Here is an 18,057-nt window from a genome sequence, read left to right on the forward strand (position 1 = left end):
AACGGTCACCAGAGCCACAGACTGTGAACAACAACCATATTAGCTTTCCTGCTAAAGTCTCTTTGTCTTATCTCACACATATGAACAATGTGTAATCCTGCACCTCAGTGTGTCGAGCGAACCATCAAACAGAAAAATGATCGTGGAAACGTGCACTGCTAACATCAGTTTGCAGGCTACAGCTACAGTAATTAGTTGCCAAATTTGTGATATATACCCAAATACTTTTTTTTCTTCCTTTTAATAATAAAAAAACCCCATTAATAATACATTTAAAAGAGTTACATTGGTTTTGACTCCAATAAGGAATGACTAAATGTGTTTTCAGTTGGATTTTAAGATGATACCAGCCTAAACTGTAACACTCAGTAATGTAAATCTAAACATACTATATCTGAATAAATAAGATTTTGTCACAGGCAGTATATAACCTGAGGCAAAAAAAAAAGCTTTAACCACAAAACCGCCACAGATGGTTTACCAGCTTGCAAAGCTGACCTGAATCTTTTTAGTTTAATGGCCACAGCTGCAGCAAGTTTTCAACTTTTTCTGCGACCTAATTCATTGAAGTGTTATTCCTACAAGATTTTTTTTTTTTTTTTTTTAAACAAACCTTTTAAAACTTTAGGTTATGTTCATACTTCCATATTCTATATTTAAATTCATATACATTTCTTTTTCCTTTTGCAGGTGAAGAACAAGCAAGGATACATTTATTTCATCACTTTACTTTTCATTACTGTAATCAGCATGTGTTGTTATTCTCTCCTGCAGGTGAAGACTGTGAAATAGTAATTAAAGTACAACGCCACACACTTTACGAGGCCTTCGTTGGACAAGAACTTATCATGAACTGCACAATTGCTTTCTGCAACAGTTCACCACCATCAGTGATCTGGTACAAACTTGATCAACCTATTGGCCCTGTTAATGTCAGCAGTGGCAGTCACATTAAAACGGAGTGGAAAGAGTTAAGCCGTTCTGAAGGGGTATCGTTTTTGATCTTCCAAAAAATACTCGTCAGCGACTCAGGTCTGTATCAGTGTCGAAGTGAAGATGGTGTGAGTCACAGCATCAACGTGTCTGTCCATGGTGAGTTTGCCTTTTTCAGTAATTTATACAAACCATAGGAAACCTGAGTTCACGCTGTCCAGCTTACATTTTTAACTGCTACTGAATAATAACTGAACAAATGCAGCTGATTTCATTTTGTACTATAAAACATGAAATTCCTCCTATTTACACCCCCTCTATCATCAAATCATTTAAGACTTGAGACAGTAGCCCTGTGTTGTTGTGTTATAGGTCATGCTGAAATTACCACTGTTAAATGGGAGAATGAAGCAAGTAAGAAACATTTATGTTTATAGTGTTTTGTAGTGATTCTGCTTTTTCACCTGCTTTTACCTGCATTATGAAACATTTTCAACATCCATGGTGAGTGATGCTTTCTGCACAGCAGGACTGTATCTAAACTTGACAGGACAGAAAACTGATGATCATATTGATGAATGATCATTTTTGTGGCTTAAACAATCTGTGTGTTGGTTGTTGCAGGTGTCACCACAGATGAGCCCTCCACAGTTCTGTGCACGACTTTAGAACAAGGCAAGAATTCACTCTCTGACAGTGCTAATGCTGTCTCACCTGCATTGTATCATTTATGTCATGACGGTTGTCACATCAATCCCCAAAACATTCTTTTAACATGAATTCAGTTTTCAAACATCTGTGCTTCTTTAAGTCAAACGTCCTCTTGTGATTCGCAGGAGGCGTAACAGCTAAGAAAACGTTCTGGCCGTGTGTGTACCGTGTTATTGGAGTCATGGTGTTTGCTGTCATTGTGATAGCTATATGTCTTACCTCAAATCAAGGGTGTAAAGGTGAGACTTTTTGATTTTTACGTACAGTGACTGTTTGGTTCCTCAGGGTCAGTCAGCACTGTGCTCTGAAGTGAACAGTGAAAAACTGATTAGAATTGCCAGAAAACAATAAGAATAAAAATGTAATACTGTTCTTATTCACTATCATGATTCTGGGAACAATAACTGACCTCACCTGATGTCTACCTCAGGTGTCCGTCGCGCAGGAGAATCCACGAACGCGCCAGAGCCGAGCTGCCAGCCTTCCCATGCGGCCTCCTCTACTATTCATATCTATGAAAACAGTTGCTCTATACCTTGAAATCAATCCGCTAAGTTCAACCGTACGATATCAGGGCCATGATTAATATCAAAACATTTCATTTTAATCATTTCAATACCGGAACTTATATCTGATAGATCATATTTTTACTGATTTCTGCATCAAATGAGTCAATCAGTGCTGTTTTGTTATTATTATGCTTTGTATTGTGATGTAATGTCTTTTCAGAATGGGAGATGATGATTATTGATGACATTGAAATGCTTTTGAATTTCCTGTAAATCAAGCTGTTAGAAGACAGAAGTGAAATTTCATACATGAGAAACCGCTTTTGTGTAAACTACCACAACTGTGTGTGTGTGTTTGTGTGTGTGTGTGTGTGTGTGTGTGTGTGTGTACGTGCAATGTAACACATTAACAGGTAAGTAGTTTTGTTTCCTGTATAGGTGTCGATCTTTGTGCACACATCTGCTACAGATGCCTCTTTTGAATGTGATTGCTTGTCTATATGGGTGTGTTTGTTTGCACCTCTGTTCAAATGCTCTCTGGTGTTGATGATTGAAGTAGCTTTTTCTTCTTCGGGTTCAGTGTCTGATCTGCATTTGGAGGCAGACAGACTGTCGACTGACGAACAGGAAGCAGAATTAAACCACTCGTCATGTCATGTAAAAACAAAGGAATGGAAGTTGTTTTACAGTGGGAGACATGAATCATTAACAAACCGCTAAACTCATCATCAAACTGGAGCTCAGATTTCATCCAGCTGTTGATGCGCTGAAAGAAGAAGAAAACATCAAACTTAAATAAGTTAATGTGCATAAATAGATATAACGGAATACAAAAGAAAATTTAACAAAGGTATTCGTCGTCGAATTTGAATACAAATGTCACCTGTCGATTTGCTTTGTGCATTTTAATATCTGTAAATGTGCATAAACCTTGGACAACAATGACAATTACAATGCATTTAATTCAGTATTATGTGTCAATATTACTGAAATCAGTTAGTTGTTCAATGCTAATACTTTTAGGGTGAGGAGGTGATAAATTACTTTAAATCCAGACATAAAGTCTGACACATTTCTCCTTGAATCACCTTTGATGGCGTTCAAACTCTTCATGAGATCAGAATCCAGGAAACGACACCTTTCACTTCAGACTGAAACCAGCTGCAATCTCAATAAAAGAACTGAACTGATCTCCACAGCATCCTGTGAATTTTCTAAAGGTCACAAAATAGAACGTCAACAGGAACCACCTTAAAAAATGACCCTGAAAGCAACATGAAAACAATTATTTGTCATTTATTGAAAGATAGTTGAATGTAAATTAAAAAGCATAACTTTTATGATGCATTTCGTGTCAGCTTAATACTTAAACATCCATTACAAGCTTTACATCTATGCAATGACATTACATTTATAGCAGCTGTTTCGCCCCTTGAGTGAGAACTTGAGATTTTGTGGCAACAGAGCGGTAATCATATTGATCTCTCTGATCATTTTTGTTGTTGATTGCTAAGATAAGATAAAAGAAAGTTTTCAGCTGCGAACGAGGTGCAACGTGAAACAGGTCGCTGCCCGAAACACAATTGAAGAGTGATTTGGGTGAAGAGTGAACCAGTGATAGGAAGCGGCTGTATGAGGCACGTGGAGCAGCGTGGCCTGTGGGAAGTGCGACTCTACCTCTCGACTACCTCTGTGGTTAAAAAGTGCTAAAATATACATTGCTGCACTGCCTGCACACACACACACACACACACACACACACACGCATGCACTTACTTTTGATAAACACCCCACCCAGAATGCTGCATTGCCCACCAACCACTATATGACGCATGCAGGTGGAGACAAATTGCCCCCTTAAAAAAAAAAAGGAAATTCAAAAACTTTGAGTGTGTGTGTGGAGTGGGGGTGTTTTTTAGCTGTCAGATTAATACATGTTCATTATGTTATTTTTGGTGCAATGGAGGCACATAGAAAATAGGAAATAAGTCTGAATGGGAAAACTTGAAAACTCTCTCTTAAAAGCAAATCAAAAAGGACGCCATCTAGTGTTGCAAAAGAAAAACTCAGTATCCTGTACTTTCAATGCAACTGGCCACTGATATCTACCTTATCACCTAGGTGATACAGTTGTTGACTGTTCAACAAAACCCTTCAAAATCCTAAAAAGAAAGGCGATTAATAATATTGCAATCATTATTTCCTATGAGCACGACTCCATTACCAAGGGACAAAAAACAATAACACACTATTGATTTTATAGTGAGTTCACACGTTAGCGCAGTTTCCTCCAGATAAGCCTCTTTATTATTGTTAATAGTCAATTTATTTGCTTTAATGACATCAGTGTGACTGATAACCATAAAAATAAATCTGTCAAATGCCACTCAGTGCCTCCAAGCAGCAAAACAACTACTTCCCCTTCCTGTCTTTGTGAGGTTTATGGAGACTTTAAGGGGAAAATCATTCATTTACTGTACATGAATGGTGTTTAGAGAAAACTTTACAATGAACCAAATCAGACTGCAGAGAGTATTTCCAAAACAGGATGAATTCCTTTCGGAAAAAAAGTCAAGAAAACAGATCAAATTTTGAAAAAAAATCTATTGTGCATAGATTTCCAGACTTTCTAAACTTCCAAAATGACAATTTACTGTCTAAAAGCTGAAATGACATTTGTGAAACTGGGTCTAAGTACATTTGAGACTATTTTAAGCTTGAAATATTTGCATTAGTTAGTCATAGATCAGTAAAAATAAAAAGCCATTGTGCATTCACAGTGTCTGCAATTGAAAAAGTAAAGTCACTGGAGTGGGCTGCAGAGGAAGTGCGTTTCCTATTGTGTAACTGTCTCAACACATCATAACCAAGAGTTCAGATACAAATTTGAGGTTTATTTTTAAGAAAACACCTACAGCTGATAAAAATAATCAGTGAGACAAAAGCAGCTAAAGGTTTTATTTGTTCCAGCTGGTGCCGAGGGGGATCAGCACCAGTACAGGAAACCATTAATCAACTCTTACACACACTACAAAGTGAATACTGTTCAAAAGCAAAACACTGTTGACACCGAGGACAGAAATATTAAAACGGAAAGGGAAGTGGGAATGTGGAAAAATTGAATGTTTTACAGCAGCTTTAGTATTTTCGCAAAGATTTCTAACATCACTGTAGGTACGTATCAAGATTTAAACCTTATAATCATCTTAATATACAGACTTCAATGTGAAAGTAGATGTTAAGTATAAATGTAAGCATCCAGCAGCTATGTTAGAATACATGATCTTTTTTTTCTTTTTGAGAAATAAGATTTTCTACAAAACTAACATCACTGTACACAGCCCATGAAGGCCGATATTAATATTTTATGCAAATAAAAGACTAAACTCTAACACTGGTGATGAAATACTGTACATCAATGCAAACGAAAGCTTGCATGCACGTGCACACACACACACACACTCCAGATTTTTTTTTCACTTTCAGATCATACACACACACACACACACACACACACACAGAAAAAAAAACGAGACACAAAGCCCTCCTGTTACTGTCTCACATACGTCAGATCAGTGATTTACAACTGTGGTTTGATCCACACAGGAATCGTTTGGGCGGTGTGAACCACAGAACGTCGACCACCCTTCTGTCCCGCACAGCAGTGCAGCTAATAATACTGTAACAAACCTGTCATTCTTTCCCACTCAAACCATCCTCGCAGTGAGTCATACAGAGCGGGGTCAGACTTTAGCCTCAGTTCTACCGCTTCCTTTTGATTTCCTGTAACTCGCAGGTCTATATCACAAGAGGCGCCCTCTTAATCATCCTTCATCTCTATTTGACAACCACAAACTGGGGGCGGGGGGCTTTCAGGTGATGTAACACTCCGTGGTGGCCATTTTCAAGCACAGTAAAGGCCCTGAAAGACTATTTTCTCAGTCAGCTGTGAGTGATGTGGGTCCTACATGATTTGAGTGCTGTTTGTGTTTTTGTCTGTGTTTTAACTTTTTTTTTTTTTTTATGATTTATTGATTTTTTTTTTTAAACTGAGGGGTCTTTACAATCACTGTTCATAACTTTTGGGACATCACTGTAGCACACAGATTTAAAGGTCCCGTATTTTACAAGTGTTGATTCATGAGAAGATTTATTTGTGGTTTTAAGAACCAAAAACATGTAGTTTTACATCTCCTCTCTCAGACTTCTCTCTGGAGCTCGAGTAACAACAGGTCGGTGAGCCAATCAGAAGAAAGGAGGCCGTGAGCCTCTCTTCTGGCTGAGAGCTGTGACTGTTTTGTTGTGACATCACAAAGTTCAGGAACTCCTCACAGCTCGTTTTAGGGCTCATTTTCTAAATACAGGCTGTGTGCATTTCTCTGTGGACTGAGCGCTTTGACACTTTTACAGTAATCCTGCTTTATAATTAAAAAAGACATGCACATCTACCTTAATACAACAGGGGACCTTTAAATAGCCCAAGGTGTTCTGAAAAAATATATGAATTACTTGCTTTTAACTGACAGTGCTGAGTTTTTACAAACTTCTATAAAGTAAAAGATCTGCGGCAGCAGTAATAGGGAAAAACAAGGCAAAGACCCGGCAGTTTATTTAGTTCCATCTACATGATATTAGTTGATTTTTTAAAATGAAGCAGATTTTCTTTATAATGATAATAAAATAGTGATGATAATTATAATAATCTCCCCAACGAAGTCAAAACACTTCAATCTAAGTGAGCAAACTCATGCTACAACCTAAATAAAAAAAAATATAGAACTTATCATACACCCACTGCAATACTCTTCTAAAGTTTGGAGTGTATTGACCCCAACCACTGCACCTCCATGATGGCACAAGGTATACTGATAAAACCCTCTATTCTTATAAGGATTCCTCAATCATCAAAGCAACCTTTCAACTGTGAGTGTAAAATCTAGCATTAAATAAAGTGGTTTTTAGTTCTTCTTACTAGCAGTATCTTCTCAGCTGATGGAAGCAGAACCAGCAGTGTTGCTGGCTGCGCTCTGTGAAAGCTCTGTTCCCTTCCATGGAGGGCACGGTGCTGAGCAGCTAGGTCAGGCCCGGAGCTCTGCTGGACCTTCATCAAAGCAGTGGTGACGCAGGGGCTCCAAATCAATCTGGACAGGAGGGGAGAGACACACAGTGAGTTGGTCAGGCCGGCAGGAGCTTTTCACAAATCTTTCATTTCCCTATTTGCATTTGATCACACGGGTTAAATCCTTCCTCTGCAGGCTGCAACATCCCTTTCCTGACATGGCGTCCCTGAGATTTCATCAGTAAAAGCTCAAGCTGGATGACATTAGGTTTTTGGCCAGTCGTCATTATTTACCCATTAGGTGATGGATTCTACTGTTGATCCATGCAAACACTTTAACAATTAAATTAGCTTGTTTATTAAATTTATGAAAATGTTCTGGTTGATTTTTAGATATTTTAGATAACCTTACATCACGAAACTCATGTTTACTCATCATATTATTTTATGGCAGCAGGTGACGCAAAAATAAAAATGATAAAATAAATAGGAACTTTGTTTTTACAAGAAAGTCTAGTGAAGATTGAGACTTTCTCAAGGCAAGAAAAGATCATGAGCAGAAGCTGTATTGATGTAAATCCCACAAAGGAATGCAAAAATAAACACAGCCAGCACATACATGTCTGGGCGCACACACACACACACACACACACACACACACACACAGAGTCCCCAGAACGCCCACTCGGATCCAAAAAGACCGCATGCACACAATAATGAAACACTGCAGGAATTCCACAGCCATAATTAAATGCCTGCCACACCTAAATGTACATGTGGCAGCAATGTGTATTTTAGAGGTGGCTCATTCAGAAAAAGTCTATAGTGTTGATGATGAATCGACACATGCAGCCTGAGAGCTCACTAGAGTTAAGTCAGCTGTGAGTGACAGAGAATCAACACTGCAGAAAAAGAAAAAAGCCCTATTATTAAAATAATTTTAATGTTTAAGTTGTTTGTTTTTTTTTGCAGTGTAGTGACCAGCAGGTGTCACCTTCATCATGTGAAAAAGCTGCTGCTTTTTCTTTTTTTTTTAAAGAGAACTTAAATTGGTGTTCAGTTTTTCTACCTCTTATCTCTAAGGAACAATCGGTGTTACCCTCAGTCCTGCCCTTATGATTCAAAGGGGGGCCATGTTTGTGTGCCGGCCCGGGTGTGGTTCCTCCCCCGTACTTCCTGCGGTGTTGCAGATTGAAAGGTGCCTCTGAGAACATGTGCCTTCATGAAGAAATGGTTCTTATCTGTGGTCAGCTTCCTGCCCTTGTAGCTGTGCCCACCGCCGTACCTTATGGCCTGTACATCTCCGCCCGGAAAACACAGACACAAATAGCCGAGCGGCGTTTTACTGGAAGAACCTCAGACCTTGACCCCATTTTCCAACCGTGGCTGAAGCAAGCAGAAGCTGAATTACACCCACTGATGCAGAGGGAACCACAGAAGTCATTTTGTGGCTCGCAGTTAGACCTCAGCCGCAGACATATCACAACTTTTCAGGCCATTCATGGTGGGTTTCCCTGCAACTGAACAGCTCTTACTTTCACATGGCTGACGGCTTTGCCTCTCATTTAGACAGGAAGTGCACCCACTTACATTAAAGGCCCTAAAAGGTAATTCCTCAATCAGTTTCTTACTCTGAGCAACTGAGTCGTACAAGAGCACAAAATTATATTTCACAGTTTGAGCAGTTTTTTTGTCATTCTGATCATCACTGCCAATTGTTGTAATGTTGATCCATATTAATGCACGTTGAATCATACATGTCTGAAGTGTGTGAAACCCATTGTTGCCCAGTCATCAAGTGTCATATCATTCACTGTGTAGTCTCTACAAGCTGTTGTCAAGGGCGATGACTTAAAGGAAATGACAGAATTAGCTCTGAATAAAGACGGAGGCCTTGATGCAGTTTTCCCCTGAACTACAATCTGAATCCTGTCACAGTAAAAGCCTGTGTTCCTGGCACATCTCATCCAAGCCAAGACCGGGAAGTACAGTATGTGTGTGTCTGTACAGTCAAGTGTGAGAGGCCGCGTTGTTATCAACTGGGCAGGCTGTCAACTTTGGGCTCTGGTTCCTCCTTGTCGCTGATCCCCCCCTCCTCCAGGCCCCTAATGTCCCCCCCGTCCCCCCCACCCCACACCCCTCAGTGCAAGGGATTAGACAGAAAAAGAGGGTCTTTTCTTCTGGCTGCTAACTCAAGACAATCAGCGCAACCACTTGTTATTCTGCTCAGGATCCAAAGAGTTGGAAAACGTGGGCCGAGACTTTCAAGCAACGTGGAAATTCTCAAGTAAACGGGAACTTTATATCCTGAGAAAAAAGCTATTTTCATAGCTGCAATTTCAGCCCACAGACACATGAGCAAGTTCTGGTCCAACACAACACTATCAATCACATGCAAACACAGTAACTGAGATTGTCAAGACTGTCCCTGAGTGTCTCACGACTCAGGGATGTGGTGAAAACACAAACACTCTTAAATCAACAGCGTGATTGAGGCCTTTGTTGTGTGCCACCCATGCGGGCGCCAGGTTTTTTGGAACCGTTTTTGGAACTTGACATGACGAGGTGACGAAGAACGTAGGAATGAAGGAGATGTGGCAGCAGCTTTCCGTCTTTAGGACACTGGGAAAATGTGAGTGTGCGCCCTCGGCGTTCTTATCGCGCAAGAAAACAAGGATGAGGAGGAGCTGGAGGAAAAACTCATTAATCACTTTGAGCTTCTGATTAAAGAGAGGTCTATTTAGGAAATGCATTGCTTTAAAAGAACTTTTGGGCTGTTGAGAAAACCTTTTATGGGTATTTGTTGGGATTTCTATTTGCTCATGTGACACAAAACCCAATATTCAAGCTAAATTCCACATTGCTAAATCGAGAATAGCTGTGGGACTGTCCTAATCTTGATTATTTTTCTTCCTCAACTCTTGTTTGGCCAGCAACAACGTCAGCCGAAGCCTCTGTCATTGCTCAGCTAAGTTCGGTTGTCCCTTTCTCTCCCCGGTGGACAGAGAATTTACGATAAAGGGGAATCGGGCAGCGGTCCACACGCCACATTACGCAGCTGGCAACCGCACTGTTTCCACGACACCCGGAAAAGATAGCGGGGAAAGGTGCTGACAGGAGTCAAAGGAGCATTGATGACACATGACCAAGCGTCCACCCTGGCACCTCTGTGTGGAAAGTAACTGCCGGTTGACATTTGCAGTGTGTTTTCGGATGAATGTGAGGCATTTCACGCTTTCTTCTTATGGTTTCTTTAAACCTTCATTAAAGGCACAGTTGTAGTCTTGTGTCAAAAGCAACTTTAAAGCTCCCTTCTAAAGTGTCTGAGGGAGCCTCACCCTCCTAACCAATCAGAGACGCCCAAAGACATGGGGTGGGAGCTGAAGTCTGTCAATCAAAACTGCTCATGCTTCAAGCTCGTATCAGCTGCTGGAAGACATGGTGGTGGCTGATGGTCTCCACTAACTCCTGAGGGAAACGTCAGGCTCTTTAGCTGCTAAACGCTCCACTCTGTTCACCAGAAAGTTGTTCGCTTTGTCCGTCTGCTGGTTGGTGCTGGGCAGGTCGGCGCACAGTGGGTTTTTTAAATTTTTTTAGAGCTTTGTCACTGAAAACAGTTGCAGGGCGTAAAACCATAACAATGAGCTGAAAGACCATGTAGTCATGTGAACCATTGTTAAATTAAAAATATTGAAAAGGAAACATGTTTAATCAGTCAGACTTTGGCTGTGGCACTGTAGTTCTTGGAGGCTGCACTCGGTGTGTCAGGGGCTCATAAAATCCCAGGATGTTTTCTGTTTATGGAACCAGAAAAAATGTGAACACTTCATCATAATCACTACAATGACAAGAGGCACTCAGAACTTGGCCGGTGCAACAGGCCACAAGAAAAACAATCAGCTGAGTGGTTTTTTCTCCCCTGTAGTAAAGAAATGCCCATAAAGAAGACTATAATCTCAAAATACTCAGTATATTTTTGCTAATTTCTATAGCCCATGAAACTCCCAACCTATAGATACACTCCCAACAGGAGTTACAGTCATTTTTCTCTTTTGCAACCACCCCCTCCACTTCCTAAAATGCCTCTGGAAAACCACTAGAGAACAGGCATGACCCTGTTGTTTTCTGAGCTATTTTAGAGCAGAGTAAATCAAAGTGTAATAAGTAACGACTTGACAAATGTGGACAGAGAGTAAACGCTCAGTTCACAACTCACCTTCAGTGCAGATGAAGCACTTGCAGAGACACACACACAGACAGAGGAGGAGAACCGCTGCCACACCGCACACAGAGAGGAGGATAACCGTGGCTGGACCCACTGCAGCACACACACACACACACACACACACAAACACACGCTTACATTAACTCCACAGAGCTGTTTATGTTTTAAAGTACAGCACGTGAAATGTACAACATCTGGACTAAAACATGCAGGAGAATAACACTTCTTTTATGCGGAAAAAAGAAAAAAATTCTTCCCGTATGCTGAGGCATTACAGGATTCAGGATGGTATCAAAGCGGCCATAATTACCTGTGACTAAAATAGCTGAGAATACACACATGGACAAAACAAGCCTTGTTTCCACCACACCTCAGCATGAAAAGATGGGGACCATGACTAGTCCACAGTTTGCAACATTTTGAGACAATACAACTGTGGTCTGCTTCTTGTGCTGCTTTAACACCTAAAGTTTCCTTCCCTTTAAAGGAGACATGTCGTGCTTTTATTCTCCTGTCTTGATTGCACACGATTTTGGTTTTATGACCAAAAGTGTTTCCCTGTGTTTCCTGAGCGCCTTTAGTTCAGTGGTTCTCAAACTTTTTCACATCAAGGACCCCTAAACTGACAAAAATCAGACGGACGGACCCCCATTTGATAAGATTTTGCCCCAGGGTCACCCATCTCATAAGATTTTTGCTTTTAGATTATTTATTACAGAAAGTGTTTATAACCCATGATCTGTTATTGTGTTACATCCATTTGTATATTGTGGATTTATATTGTGTTTTCATTACTTTCTCACTTCCTGGCTGCTTCTTTGATACTGACATATAATTAATAGATTACTCAGCGGGGTACTTCCAGTGGTAGGACAACACTATATTGATTATTCCTCACCATGTTTGTTGAGGGACACCGTCATGGGTTTCTCTAAACCCTGGTGGTGCACGATGCACTTGACGGACAGTTCGCTGAGCAGCCCTGATTGGAAGAGAAGCGTGCTTGTCACTATGGTGGTGCCGTCGCCCTGATCGTAGGCGGAGGAAATGGGTGGTCCGAGTGTTCGGTTGTCCCCGCCGATGTTCCACATGATTTCGGCTGCAGGGCGGGACTGGGCGGTGCAGTTGGCTTCGGTGACCCCTGAAGATGTGGTCACATGGCTCACCTCTGGTTTGGGTAAAACTGGAGAGAGAAGGGTTATGTTTAATAGAATATTCTGATATTTTCTTTTATTAACTGCTGAGCTGAAAAAGTTGATTTTACTTTCAGTCCAAGTGCAATGGGTCACAAATTTAATGTCTGAGCTCGTCAATCACAGACAACAGAAAGATGTTTGTTCCTGTGTCTTCGTAATGGAGATGGAGAGACAGAGCACATCGCCTGTCAATCTCCGTGCCCTGAGGACACAATGACACAAGTCGTCCTGGAAACAAAACCCAGACAGAGAACAGAGGCTGAGCAGCTTTTACTGACTCTGTGTTTGTGTGTCTGGATCTTTGGTTCCATCAGTTTAGACAGAAGCAAAGCTTGTTTAGCAGAGCAAGGAGGACATACACACACCTACACACACACACACACACACACACACACACACACACACACACACACACACACACACACACTGAGGCCTTGTCTGGGGAAACAGTGAGCCACTCATCCCCTGGGCTTTCACCCAAATTAATCACCCCATTCCTCTCGGTGAAACCCTTCCTTCTGTCAACACTATCACTCCAAAAACACACGGAGGAGGATCAACAACCACTCACGCTCCTGGAACATTTGCTGACCACTTCTGAAGTTACACTCTTGTCTGACATTGTGCTTTACACCTCTCTGGCGCAGTAACGATGTTTGGGGGTGGGGGTGGGGGGATGGGGTGGGGGGGGGGGTTAAGTGTTGGCGATGGGACAAGAAGTGCTGTCACCAAAGCAGGTCAGAACAGTAGTTTAATGACCCACAACAGCAGCTCTGGTTTGTTTATACACAGTGCTTCCCTTTCCTGAGCTGTATTTGGAATGCACACACACACACACACACACACACACACACACACACACACCTTTCCTCTCAGCCTACAGTATATTGAAGTACAGCGAACACAACTGGGGCTCAGACATTGTTTCATATCATTTAAATTCCTGGCTGCATCATTTTTTCCTCCTTGCAAATGAAAAGTAACAATGAAACACGGAGCAGTGGGACGGACGGAAACGTCACCTCCACATTGCTCAAACCATGTAATTATCTGACTTGTTTTGAACAATGTCTGGAAACAGCTAAACAGCTAGGTATTTCCAGAAATAGCACACATCGTTTGACAGCATCACCTGAGTGAGTCAGTTACCAAAAGATTAAAGGAGCCACAACGGTGTTTGTCATTGCTGTTAGACTTCGCGGCCGAGCTGCAAGGGAGGAGAACCGAATCTACCTCCGGTTCCAACCGGCCACACCACTGTTCGCCTCCATTCAACTTTTGCCATAGGTTGTTCGTTGTATTTTCACAGTTCGTACGGGTGGACTGTCATTTTCTTTTAACTGCCCTTTCTCCTGTTTTTGTAGTCAGGACGGTTAGTTGATGTGCGTTTGTTACCAGTTAACACCCACTAGTACTTATATGTTCCCGTGGCTACCTGGGACTTGGGGAAGATGGGGTATTCATGTTGTGTCTTGGCCTTGCATCTTGTTTTCTTGAGCTATTGTTTGTGGTTAATGGGTTTAAGAAGATATGTAAAGATATTCTTTACATATTATAGCACCATATATAACGCCACAGCAGAACGTTAATTTTGTGCCCAATTACACATTTTATATGAAAGCTCTCTATGTTTACCCTATGACTTCTTTCTTGTTCTACTCTTCTTGGGGTCAACATGCTAAAAAAAGTACAAAAAGTTTTGTTTTCTTTGGTTTGCTGCAAATGACATCAGCAGACTCACCATAGACCGACAGACAGGAGGTGGCACTTCTGCTGCCGTCTGGGTATGGGTGGAACTCGCAGGTGTAGCAGGCCTCGTCCTCCGTTGCGACAGACTGGATGGTCATCTGGGTCTCACCCAGAGTCCGGCTCAGGCTAACTCGTTCCCTGAAGGGCTCCTCTATGTTGTGGTGGCCTTTCTTGCTGTAGGAAGCCACGGTGGTGGTGTCGCCCTGCTCAGCCGTCTTCCTCCACAGCACCTGCTGCACCCTCTCAGGGAGGCTGTACCAGCAGGAGAGGGTGGCCGGCTGCCCGCTTATGGCTGTCTTGTTGCCCACTTGCCGCACCTTACCTGGGGATAAAGAAAGAACTCCTGGCATCAACTGTGCTATGAAAGTTTTATAGCACTGGCTTGTGTGCAGGTTCAGGGGAAACAAGAAGGAGTCAGGCAATAATAAAGATTTAATGGTAACAACAGGAAGTGCCAAGGGGAGCTTTCTCTCCTGCTGATCTGGGACTTCAGACATTAGTATAGTACTTCCTGTCTCAAGGCATTCTGGGACTCTCTGAACCTCAGTGAGCTGCACACAGGCAATGTGACCAGACTTCTCCAAATAAACACCCTTGCAAAAGGTTGTGTCGTTATGGAAACAAGAACAAAAGTTCAAGTGTCATGTGAGGTTTAGTTGCAATATGAGGCTTCTCAGACTCACCAGTGACACTGATGCATGTCCTGCCTTCTTGTGAGCCCGTGGGGTAAACGTCAAAGATGCAGCGGTAGCAGCCCTCGTCATCAGGCTGCACCCTCGTGATGGTGATGTAGCTGGCATCGTTGCTGGAGGCAGTGAGCTGCACACTCGGGTGTTGATTGCTGACGAGGACTTGCACGTTTTGTTCGTAGGCCAGGAGGATCTTGTCGTGCCTGTTGAGCCAGCGGACTTGCCGGACGGTGTCTCCTGTTGCCATGGTGATGTTGCAGCCAAGCATGAGGGGGCGACCGGCCTCTGCGGTCAGGATGGCAGACTGGGCTATAACCTCACCTGACATAGGACGAAAAGAGTAATCAAGTTTACAAATCAATTTTAAACATATTCATGATTAACATACCGCCTGCCTTTTGGGGCATTGTGCAACCTGCTTGAAATTTAATAAACCAAAAAACAAAGAAAAGCACCAATTGAATGCAGATCATACCATGAGTCCTGAGTACAGCCACTCCTACTGTCCACAGCAGCAGACTCAGAGAGAGGGCAGGTCCATACATCGCTCACTGAAGAAGGGTTACCAACTCACTCGCTGAGCCAGTCTCACATCCAGGCCGCAGCTGCAAACTCAAACACCGTCAGAGGGCTCCAACAGCTTCAGCCACAACCTAAACCTCACCATGAAACCTCAACATGAAGCCACATGCTTAATGTTGTGGCCACATAGACATGTTTAAACCAGCAGAGAATCAAGTGTGAATCAGTGTGAGGCTGTGATGCAGCTGTACCTCTGTCGGCTGTCCAGTGTTCTGACTTGCTGAGCTGCTGCTGGTCAGCACAGTTGTAGCTGCATCTTAGTGGCGCACTGTCTGTTGTAATGGGCAACATGAAGCCAGAGGATTACACTAGCAATGACAGCATTGCCTGAGCATCACAATATTACACTCTTTGATTAATAATGAATCGAAAATACAAAAAATATGCACAACTAAAACTTTTTTTGGGAGGACATATGTGCATCTGATACTGCGGTAGACTCACTTTAATGGTTGTTGCCATAGTGATGCAATGTGTAAGCATCAACAACAACAGTTGCTGATTCAAGAAACATCACTTGGGGTCTAATGGGAGTTTTTACATGTTAATCCACAGCATGCGCCCTGCCCCGGTAAACCCGTAATCATCTGGCAGCAAAACAAGCTGCCACTTGATGTGTAGACAGAACCAAACCCATAGATTTCAAAATCAATACCGGAAAGCCAACCTCAAATAAATTACAGTGGCCAGATGGTGATGCAGGACCGGATGATAAGATATTAGTCATTCAGGTGATCATAACATATGTGAGTTTGTAGTAAAGCAAACGGTGTGACAGTGGTTGGTTGGTTGGCCAGAAACATCTCCCCACTCATAGAAAGATGCTGCTGCAAATTGACTCCAGAACTGACTCCGTATCCTGACCAAAAAGGTGAAAACAGCAGGGATCAAGCATGAACTGGCCTTTGATCAGACTCTACAAGTGGACTTGCTGGGAAAAGAAAAACCCAACTTAAACCACAAGACAGACCAGGTCCAGACCTCGGAGCTTTATGGGTGTTATTTTGCTCTTTCATGGTGCCAACCATCTGGTTTCAAACACGCAGCTTGCTCCTGTTGGGCAACACTTTCATCACTTTTCCACCGCTAAAACACTACAGCTGTCTGACAGTGGGCTGTTACAAGATATCTGATTCATCAATCGACTGGCAACTTGAATCCTTAAACAATCTGCTCTACATCCAGATGTGTATACTGAGCATTTTCACCACAGCTGGTCCAGCCCCAGACAACAGATTTTATTTGAGATTTCTTGGGCAAATTGATGAAAAAAAACCACATATATTCTTATCATCTTTCCCACATTTGACAGGAGGAAAAGGCTTTTTCACATAAGCCAATTTTGCCATTGTATATGACAATAATTATATGCATAAAGTAGCATGCTGATGCCACAATGTGATACATGACAAAAACACTATAAACACTCCTACCTTTCTTCATAAAGTTTTATCCAACAGGTGCAACAACATTTTGTGAAAAGTTACACTTTCACCAAGTTAAAATTAATCCTTAAGCTTAATTTTGAGTTTAAGTCAATGAAACATATTTAAATATATGGGTAGATAAATTCATTAGAAGGAAGAAAATAAGTACAATGAATAAAAGTTGCATGTTTTTTTCAGTAAAACATACATAGCCTTAAAACTACTACCTACATCATATCTTTATGTACAATAGATTGATTGATGTTTCACCCTGAAGGATTGTCATCACAAAAACTGACTGTAGGAGGGTTGACTGAAAAACTCAAAACTACTAAATTTGCAAGTTATTTCAAAATAGCTTTGCTTGGAACTGAGGTTGTGGAGAATTGTCCATGATAAAAAAAAGACATGAGACTTACCTGCTGACAGTCCACAAACAGTCCACAAAAAGACACAAACACAAAGTTGGCTCAAATGATTAGAGCTGCTCCCTTTGCTGCAGGTAAAGTGAATCTGGAACAGAACAATCCATGGTTCATACATTCAACTACGACTTACCACTGTTGAGCTCCTGCAGCCGCATTTCAACCCCTGAACTCTCAGACTGCCTCAGTTCTTCCTCAGACATGAAACCTGGAGAAACAGAGACCTCCAGTGACCATGTTGCGCAACTGCTGATGAAAATCTACATCTAACACCTTGAGCTACTAGGCCAGAGACAATGATATTATATTTTCAGAGTTTTCAGTCTTTCCTCTCAGTGTCTGCCCCACAGTCTGACCTTTCACCTTGGCTTGGAGGGAGCACGGATGGGAGCATGGATGAGAGCACATGCTACAAACATTTGGGTAACTTCAATTCAACTTGTTGTTATAATTTGCCAAGTGTTAAGTGATTTCTGATTCACTGTGATTGTAAATAAGTTCATTTGTTCGTGAAAGGGTGTTCATAACACACAATAAGTTTCTCTAAAATTT

At 41.8% G+C, this 18,057-nt stretch overlaps 1 protein-coding gene across 6 annotated transcripts; it reads right to left on the reverse strand.

The window, feature by feature from the left end:
* Nucleotides 1-3,429: 3,429 nt before the first annotated feature.
* LOC130165312 (OX-2 membrane glycoprotein-like) lies at nt 3,430-17,694 on the reverse strand. Of its 6 annotated transcripts, none has more exons than XM_056370475.1 (8): nt 17,639-17,694; nt 15,845-15,925; nt 15,547-15,676; nt 15,066-15,392; nt 14,375-14,704; nt 12,336-12,620; nt 11,429-11,530; nt 3,430-7,294 (listed from the first exon to the last, which is right to left on the reverse strand). In XM_056370475.1, the coding sequence occupies exons 3-8, from the start codon at nt 15,614-15,616 to the stop codon at nt 7,290-7,292; spliced, it is 1,119 nt and encodes a 372-aa protein (XP_056226450.1). In that variant the 5' UTR covers nt 15,617-15,676; nt 15,845-15,925; nt 17,639-17,694; the 3' UTR covers nt 3,430-7,289. The 6 variants fall into 6 exon arrangements, with proteins under 6 accessions (XP_056226450.1, XP_056226449.1, XP_056226445.1 ...); XM_056370474.1 differs by having other exon boundaries at nt 15,547-15,743; nt 17,639-17,654; XM_056370470.1 differs by lacking the exon at nt 17,639-17,694 and adding an exon at nt 17,500-17,638.
* Between the last annotated feature and the right edge of the window lie 363 nt (nt 17,695-18,057).

The sequence above is a fragment of the Seriola aureovittata genome, chromosome 24, assembly GCF_021018895.1.
Source record: "Seriola aureovittata isolate HTS-2021-v1 ecotype China chromosome 24, ASM2101889v1, whole genome shotgun sequence".
Taxonomy (NCBI): domain Eukaryota; kingdom Metazoa; phylum Chordata; class Actinopteri; order Carangiformes; family Carangidae; genus Seriola; species Seriola aureovittata.

What these genes read in the sequence shown, in the direction of transcription:
- LOC130165312 (XM_056370475.1), bottom strand. Translation starts at nt 15,616, where the DNA reads ATGTATGGACCTGCCCTCTCTCTGAGTCTGCTGCTGTGGACAGTAGGA. An exon ending in GGCTGTACTCAGGACTCATG is followed by an intron (nt 15,393 to 15,546) that starts GTATGATCTGCA and finishes GTCCTATGTCAG; the next exon opens with GTGAGGTTATAGCCCAGTCT. An exon ending in CTCCTGTCTGTCGGTCTATG is followed by an intron (nt 12,621 to 14,374) that starts GTGAGTCTGCTG and finishes TTCTCTCTCCAG; the next exon opens with TTTTACCCAAACCAGAGGTG.